The 9,068-nt window shown below is 42.7% G+C and overlaps 1 protein-coding gene across 1 annotated transcript in view; it reads left to right on the forward strand.

Annotated features, from left to right (window-relative positions):
- Gfm2 (G elongation factor mitochondrial 2) overlaps positions 1 to 9,068 on the forward strand; it is a 36,909-nt gene that overhangs the window by 17,870 nt on the left and 9,971 nt on the right. Inside the window, exons 11-16 of the mRNA XM_021208189.1 lie at positions 2,550 to 2,630; positions 3,437 to 3,585; positions 4,792 to 4,932; positions 5,016 to 5,115; positions 6,007 to 6,193; positions 8,593 to 8,669. Of these exons, the coding sequence (XP_021063848.1) occupies positions 2,550 to 2,630; positions 3,437 to 3,585; positions 4,792 to 4,932; positions 5,016 to 5,115; positions 6,007 to 6,193; positions 8,593 to 8,669 (735 nt within the window). The remainder of the gene's footprint in view (positions 1 to 2,549; positions 2,631 to 3,436; positions 3,586 to 4,791; positions 4,933 to 5,015; positions 5,116 to 6,006; positions 6,194 to 8,592; positions 8,670 to 9,068) is intronic.

Consider the following 9,068-nt stretch of genomic DNA (forward strand, 5'->3'; position numbering starts at 1 on the left):
CCCTCCCCCTTCCTCTCCCTCTCCCTTTCCCTCTTCTTTTCCTTCTTTTCTTTTCTTTTCTTTTTTTAAGACAGAGTTTTCCTGTGTAGTCCTGGCTGGCCTGGGGCTTGCCTTGTAGATCAGGCAGCCTAGAATTCACAGACCTACCTGCTTCGGCCTCCCAAGTACTGGGTTCAAAGGCTTATGCCACCATGCCCCCCTGCTAGATGGCTTCTTGAGATTAATAAGGCATAGAAAGAGCAAGAGTAGAATTGACATTGATCATGAGTTGGGCACATAATTAGTTCCTTTGTGTGTGCACGCACACACACACACACACACACACACACACAAACACACACAATTTTAATACGGAACAATAATAGGCATAAAGAAGGATCTTATAATCCAGATGGATAGCCAAAACATGCTTGCACATATGGCTTTTACTACAATGTGACCGTCTTTGATGTGTATAGAGAAAGTTTGAGGTGTCAGTTGTAATAACAGGTTATGATTATAATGAATAAAATTTAGAGAAAAAGACCACCTCAGATACATTAGTGACAATAAGAGAAAAGACCCACAAGTGTGTATTGGTGGGTATAGAACAAATATAATCCTTGTGTACTGTGGTGGGAATACAGTGATTAGTTGCAATAGAAAACCATGTGAGAAGGGCTGGAGAGATGGTACAGTTAAGACCAGAGGACCCAGGTTCTGTTCCCAGCACCCACAACTGTCAGTTATTCCTGTTCCAGGGTATCTGACATTTTTTTGATCTACACAGGCTCCAGGCACACATGTGGTATGTGTACACATATGCACACAAAATACTCAAACACATAAAATAAATATAAATCCTTTAAGATGAAAAAAAGGAAAGGAAAGGGGACCATATGGGATGGAGGCTCTTCCAGATATTCCATTTGGGGTTCTACCCCCAAAGAATTAGAAGCAGTATCTTGAAACCACCCCTGTTCCTAGTAGTAGTATTCATAGAAGGCAAAAAGCAGAGACAACCCAAGTGACCATCAACAGACGAGTGAATCAGCAAAATGTGTGTTACTCTGTCCTAAAGGGGATGGAGTTCTGACATAGGGTACAGCCTTAGTGACCTGATGCCACTGTGTCAGGGAAGTACACCAGCGACAATGCTGTGTGGCTCTGCTTTGTGAAGCGATTAGAGGACGCTCAGAGACAGAAAACAGAATGGTGCTTACCAGAGGCTTGGGGTGGGAGGATGGGAGTTGTTTGCAAGTTTAAAAGTTTAGGAGCTTGGCCAACAATACAAATGAGCTTAATATTACTAAGCTATACCTAAAAATGATTATGATGGCAAACTGCTTTAAAGTGGCTATGATGGTAAATTTTAACCACAGTTAAATTGCTCCTTAAATTGAGACCCTAAGTGTGAACTGGAATTAGCTTTCTGTCTCTCTGGACTCCTTTAGAGGTGAAGCGTAATGATGATAGTAATAGCTAATACTTATGGGCTGCTAACTGCATGTTCTGAAAGAATGATTGCAATTGGCTGTCAGTTGTCAGTACAGCCCTAAGAAAGTGACCAGGACCAGCAGATTGTTCTTCAGCGACAGGGTATGAGAAACAGAGAAGATAAAAGCTGGTGTTTGGGGGTCTTGCGCAAATTTTGTCTTATACCAATCAAGTTTATGGAGAAGTACAGCATCTTATTTTCAGGGTGAAAAACAGCCAACATCAACAGAGAACTGAATTAGACAAATTGGCAAGGAGAACACAGCCACCTTTAACTTCAAATTTCACTTTGTGCTTTCTGGGCAGGTTAGGTGTGTTTCTACTGTGTCTTCTGTTTTGTTTTCTCACTGAGCTTGAATGTTTTGCTCTTTTGCTCTGTCAGCCACAATTGAAACTGTTTTAGAATTATGATCATGATTTGTTTTTATCTTTTGTCTAAGGTAGAGTCTCGATTTCTAGCCCAGGTTGCCTAGAAATGTGCAGTCCCCCAGTCTCAGCCTTCTAAGTGCTGGAATTGCAGGGGTGTGCCATTATGCCCAGCCTGTTTTATTACTTTGTTGTTAGCTGAATTACCTGTTTCATTTATGCAGATGGTTATGAGAAGCAAAAACTGAAGCCAGCAACAGCAACTGAAGCCTTACTTTGTGGAAGTAGATTAGGGCCTTCAGTCTGGCTACTGTGGGAAGTGTAGCCATCATAGGCATTCATATGCTAGAGGAGTACCCGATGACACATGCTATGCGCTAAAAGACCCCTGCTTTATCCCCAGACCAACAGTCCACCGTGTGATTGTCACTGTGGATGTGTTAGGCGTTTTCTCTGGTAACATGGGGTTGAGTACAGCTCTGACTCTCTGTGACTTCAAGAACATCACAGCACACCTTTAACTTCCAGGTTTTTTTCTTTGGGGAAACAAAACAAACAGAACTGTTTTTTCAAAAGTTATAAAGAGCTGTTTGGCTTGTGTGTGTGAGGTTATGGAACTGACTTCAAAGGTCTCACTGGTACATACATGAAAAGTTAGCTAAGGATGAAACTAAATACAAGTTATATAAGTTTGTCTTTCTTTACAGGTGGCAGACTTAGATGATGAATTTGCTGGCTTGGTTTTAGGTGAATTTAGTGAAAATTTTGATTTAGTACCAGTTGAAAAGGTAATGTATTATTCAATTATCTATACAAAATTTTACTCAAGTGAATATGGTTTGGTTTTTCTGTCTTTGGAGAGTGTGTAAGGTGTGTGTGTGTTAACATTTTATACTGTTGAAACGGTGGCTTAAAAATGAAAGTCACTGCTCCTGTGTAAGTACTTAGTGCCAGCGACATGCTACTTCCAGATATGGTTTACAAAGTTAGAAGTTGAATCATTTTTCCTTTCATGAGTTAGGGTCAGTTCACTTTCTCATAGCACTGGCTCTTTAATGGGTGTCAGCAGGAGGGATTTATTCCCAGGACTGGAAACCTAGCCACTCCCTAGGCTAGCGTGGTCATGACTTAGAGGAAAAGAACCCTCTGCTGCCACATTACTGCCCCAGCATAATTTCTGCACGTGTTCTAAAACTTAGCCTCGTGCCCACAGATACCTGTTGCTCCCATCGTGCATCAAAGCCTCTCTTTGCAGCAGGCAGGGACCTCTGCAGAGCACCACGGCTGGTCACAATGCAGAGCGCAGCCCCAGTGAATACAGCTCTTCTTCACTATTGTCAGGCACCTATTATATCTAAAGCTTCTCTACCTTCTGAAGTTTTGCTGTATTTCAGAGGCCTCACCAGCATACAACACCAGACTTCCAGCATACTGGGAAGTGATTAACGTAGGAAAAGTAAACCCACGGAGAGTGATGGAGGTGTGGTGCGGCGGTTTGCAGGGGTGTTTAGGGAAAGCCTTGGACTCGAGAGACCCTGACAGGGACTAGTGGACTGTGCACAGATCCGTGTTCACGCTCTCTCTTTGCTTTTAGTTACAGGCTGCAATACACAGAGTAACACTGGCTCAGGCTGCAGTGCCTGTGCTGTGTGGGAGTGCCTTGAAGAACAAGGGCGTGCAGCCCCTGCTGGATGCAGTGACCACTTACCTGCCGTCACCCGAGGAGCGCGAGGACCACTTTCTGTAAGTGTGTGACCACGTGCATTACACTCATACGGCTGGAAAACCAAGTGGGCCTTGTTTCATGAAAGTTCTTTAAAGTGGCCATTTAAAAGAGTGGTGGAGCGTGTCTCTATACATGATATAAGGTCATAGTCATTCTCACTTGCGAAGACTTTTTTGTTCTCTTCTAGATAGAGTTATGAAGGTGGTTTTTCCTGTGTATATGATTCTGCCATCTCAGTTGGCTTTTTACTTTTATTTTTTTAAATGTTTGTTACTCTTTTAGCAGATACATTTCTATTCATCTAGACTTCAGGATTTTTCTGTAGTCAAAATACTTTGTGGCTACAGAGGAGGTTACTGTCTTCTGCTGTCTGTCTCTGTAATAGATCTCTAATGTCTGAAGCAGTAGTAAGCAGAATAGCCGAGAAGTGGGTGTTGTGTTAATAAGGACAGTAATAACTTCTCACATCTCGGCATTAGAAAGGCATGTGAAGTGAGCATGAACTTCATGCCAAGTGGCCTAGTCCACGTGACTTAGCCTCACACCAGTGAAAGACAGGCGGTCGGAGTCCTGGCTCTGAAGTCTGGTCTCGAAACCTAGTGAGCTGATGATGTTGGTTAAGCGTAAGGAGCAGTAGTAGCTTGTAGGGAGCTTCCGTATCAGTACCGTTAGGAAGGGCTGGGATGAGGTGGGAAGGCTACAGCCAGAAGTGGGTTCCGCTCCCTTTGACTCATGGACTTCCTTGAGACTGTTGACAGTATCATCTTTCCTCAGGAAAATGCACCCAATGGACAGAAGTTGTCAATTTCAGGAAAAGTCAAACTTTTCCAAGTTTTTAATGAGTGCTACTTTAAAAACATGCTTCTTTAAGAATACTGTTTCAGTAAACAAGTTCAAGTTTCTGCTGTAGATTAATGGTATTATTCAGCCATACACAAAGAGGCTGAAGCAACAGTTGGAAAGAATATGCTTATCCTCAGGAGATTCCTTGGTTTTATGACCTTTGAAGATTCACTTTTTCTTTAAGGAGAGAGTTCGTGCAATGAAGATGTTTACAAATATGATAGTACTTGAAAGAGACCCCTTCTTTTAATTTAAATATTTATTGGTAAACCCCCACTAGGTATTTTAGTCAGTGATGGAAGAGAGGGTTGTAGAAAATGTTACATTCTGGGCCTGGATAACTCTGCTAAAAGATCTCCAATGCCTCCTTTATTTTGCAGGCAGTGGTATAAGGGTGACTTGTGTGCACTGGCGTTTAAAGTGCTACATGATAAACAGCGAGGACCCCTGGTTTTCCTGCGCATTTACTCGGGAACTCTGACCCCTCAGCTGGCTGTCCACAACATTAATAGAAACTGCACGTAAGGAGAAGTTTTGTTTATTTTCTAAAACTGCACTCATTTAGTTAAAAGGACTTTACTAATAGAGATCATGGGTTTTATAGGGAAAGAATGAGTCGTCTGCTTTTGCCATTTGCTGACCAACATGTAGAAATTCCTTCCCTGACTGCTGGAAACATTGCTTTGACAGTTGGGCTTAAACAAGTGAGTGACCGCATGGGTTCCACAGCATATCGTGTAAATGTGATTTGTAAATACTTTAGAATAGCAACAGTCACAGACCATCTGGATGTCTATTGTATGAATATGACGGCATATTTATCAAGAGAGTTGAATGTCATGCATTTACTAGAAGAAAATAGAAAAAAAGAAAAATAGATTACAGAAGCCCACAGACAGGATGGATTATAGGCAAAGTTCAACTCTTAAGTAAAGTCTAAAGTTTATTTACAGTTTCTTATTTTATTTTATTCCCGTGGAATCTTTGCCTGTTTGTGTATTTGTGTGTGTGTGTGTGTGTGTGTGTGTGTGTGGTAAGAGAGGGGGGGAGGAGAGAGGAGTGCGGAGGGAGGAGGGGAGGGAAGGAGAAGAGAGGAGAGGAGAGGAGAGGAGAAGAAAGTAGAGGAGAGAGGAGAGGGAGGGAGAGATGCTCTCTAGAGGGCAGGAAGAGAGATTCTTTGTTTCTCTGTCACTACATTTTCCAGGCTTGCCTTGAACTTACTGTCTGGCCCTGGCTGGTCTCAAACTCCTCTACCATGGGGGATGGGGGGAGCATTAAAACACTTTGTGAGCTTTTATCGAACCTGCCTTGCTATAATGGGAAATTCAGAAAGATATATTTTTAGGCAGAGAGATATATTCTTAGGCAGATTTTTTTTTTTTGCTAATAATTTTGGTATGTTTCATTATTTGTTAGAATATATTACGATGACAGTTTAGAGTTCTTACACAAGTTGAATAAGCCTTATATAAAGTTGTGAGACTTGAGAACTAGTTCTCTTAGGTTGGAGTGAAGAGCATGCTCCACTAGCGTTCTGTCTTGTGGTTTCGGTGGAAGATGAGTGCTAGGCGGGAAGCTGTCGTGTTTGCCTGCAGACTGCCACTGGAGACACCATAGTCTCGTCCAAGTCCAGCGCCTTAGCTGCCGCTCGCAGAGCCGGACGAGGAGAAAGGGAACATGGAAAGAAGAGAGAAGCTGAGAGTCTGCTGTTGGCTGGGGTGGAGGTCCCAGAACCTGTCTTCTTCTGCACCATAGAGCCCCCGTCAGTCGCTAAGCAGCCAGGTACCAGCAGGGCTGGTTTTTCAGTTGGTGTTCGTAGCCTGTGTACGGGAAGTAGTTTCAGTGAGTCCTCAGAAGACTTGTGCGTGATAGAGTTACATTTTACTTGTGTTTACTGGTCAGCATTTCTTGTGCTTGGTCTCGGTTTTACTTGAGTCCCTTTGATGGGTTTGTTTTGTTGTTGTTGTTGGGTTGTGATTTTCTTTTTTTTTTTTTTTTTTTTTTTTTTTTTTTTTTTTTTTTTTTGTGGTTTTTTTCGAGACAGGGTTTCTCTGTATAGCCCTGGCTGTCCTGGAACTCACTCTGTAGTCCAGGCTGGCCTCGAACTCAGAAATCCGCTTGCCTCTGCCTCCCAAATGCTGGGATTAAAGGCGTGCGCCACCACCGCCCGGCTGGGTTGTGATTTTCCAAGTCAGGATTTCTCTATGTAGCCTTGGCTGTCCTGGAACTCACTTTGTAGACCAGACTGGCCTTGACCTTAGAGATGCACCTCTGCATCTCTGCACTTCTATGCCCCTCCACCTTGATTAAAAGCATGTCCCACCACTGCCCAGCTTTGTAATGATTTTAATGAAATTTCAAGTATTTGGCCCTGCTCTACCCTCCTAATGTGTCAGATTAGTTAGGACATGATTTTAAACGAATTCACTTTCTTGCATCTACAATATGAACCAGTTCTGATTTCCTGAAGATGTTTTGCCCATTTTGCGTTTTGCTTGCTCATCTTTTGCCTTGTCTCGCTTACATTACAATGGCTCCCCTGGACTTTTCTGCTGTACAAACTCTGGGTCTAAGCTCAAGCGACAGTGATTTATGAGGCTCTTGGTGAGTTCTCACTTATGACCACCACCTACAAACAACTTGGATGCACAGACTATGGGTGATCAAGAGCAACCTTTATCTCTTCTCCACATATCCTAAGATGCAGTGAGAGAAATATCTGGCCAGGTGGGACTGTAGTTCATCTACTCAGCTAGAAAGCACATGAAAGAAATTGAAGTGTAGATGTAAGACCGCAAGTAATGAAAGAAACTGGGTTTTTTCCTGTCCAGTTGCTGAAGGAACAGCATTTAGTATAAGGCAAACATAGCAGGTGCTGGAGCTGTGGCTCAGTTAAGAGCACTTGTTCTCTCAGAGGCCCTGAGCTTGATTCCCAGCACCCACATAGCTGCTCACAGCTGCCAGTAAGTCAGATTCCAAGAGGTCTAATGCTCTCTTCTGGTGCCCTCAGTACCAGCCAGTTATGTCATGCATAGTATATATGTATACACACACAGCTCTCATACATAACACGTGTTTTTTTTTAAAAAATGTAGCAAAATCCCAAATCTGAAATGCATGAAATTTGAACGTTTTTCATCTCAAGCATTTCAGATAATAGATGTCATATTATATTGCCATTTAAGCTAAAAAGTATTAATGAGAGCTGGTGAGATGGCTCAGGAGTGAGGAGGACACCCTGCTCTTGCAGAGGTCTGGTTGAGGTCTCACACTCAGTGCTGGGTCATGGTGACTAGCAACCATCTGTCACTCCGTCTGCAGAGAATGTGACACCTGGCCTCCAAGGACACCAGCATGCAAGTGGTGCACATACATACAAGCAGTCAAAGTACTCATACACACAATCTCTGTAGAGGACTCTTTTATTCATATTAAGCCTTTGAAATCCACTGTGCATTTTGCATTTATAGCACCTATTAATTCAGACCAGTAACACTTAGTTACAGCACAGCTCTAGAAATCCTGGTTTATAGACCTGAGAAACAAGTGAATGAATATAGTTGATAAAGGTGAACTCATTAATCTGTAGTTCAGCTCTTTTTCTTCAGCCGTACTTTTCAGTCTCTGGAACTTTTATAAAGAAGGCAGGCACGCTTATCAGCTAAAGTCATTATCAACTTACTCCACGGCGCATATTAAACACAAGTGATTCATCTTCATTTCTCCTGTGGTTGAGAACTGGCCATAGGGTATTCTCCTCATGGTAGCCAGTGTTTCTGAAGGCATAATGATTTTTTTTTGGTCAGCTCCTAGATTAGGTTACTGCCCCTCTAAAGCCCTTCAGTGGCTTCCCGGTGTAAAGCCAAACTTCTCAGCATGGCCTGCCAGACAGTCCTTGCTCTCCCCGCCTTGCATCTCCCTTCACAGCTGCTGCTGCTCTTCACTGGCTGCTGGCTGGCTGTCCACAGCTCATTGTGCAGATGTTTGCACATCACTTGCTTTCATGCACCTCTCCTTGGAATTGTCTTACTTTGGTTTAGCCTCTGCAGAGCATTCATGGCTCTTTGAAATGTTCTTTTTTTAATCGGTGTACCTGCTTGTTGATCTATGCTCCCTACTTGAAACCTATTGTCGTTACCTAGAAATGAAGTGAAGATAACAGGTATTGTTAAATCACTCAGATTTGGATCATGCCTTGGAACGCCTTCAGCGCGAAGATCCCAGTTTGAAAGTGAAACTCGATCCTGACTCTGGACAAGTAAGTATATTACGGCCTGGTCCTCGGAAGGAGGGGAGACATGCAGATAACATTGATGAGTCTATGCTCCTGAAAGAAAGAAGCACTGGTTCATAATACAAGTTCCTCTTTATGTATGTTGTCATTCTAAATAAACATTCTCTTCAGTTCCCTAAAATAATTACATCTCACTATACAGCTCACTCCCCATTGGTTTGGGGAAGTTTTGAAATAAGGTTCAACTCTTATGTCTCTTACACTGATGCTCACAAAAGCAGCATCCTGAAGGAGGTCAGAAACGAGAGAAGCCAGTTTCTGTTGTATGCATGTTCAAACTAGCCTAGGGGTTCTCACTGCCTGCAACATTTAGAAACATCTATGGAGTTGAGGGAGGTTTTTTACCCCATTCTTTTTTTTTTT

Source organism: Mus pahari, chromosome 11, assembly GCF_900095145.1.
Source record: "Mus pahari chromosome 11, PAHARI_EIJ_v1.1, whole genome shotgun sequence".
Lineage (NCBI taxonomy): Eukaryota > Metazoa > Chordata > Mammalia > Rodentia > Muridae > Mus > Mus pahari.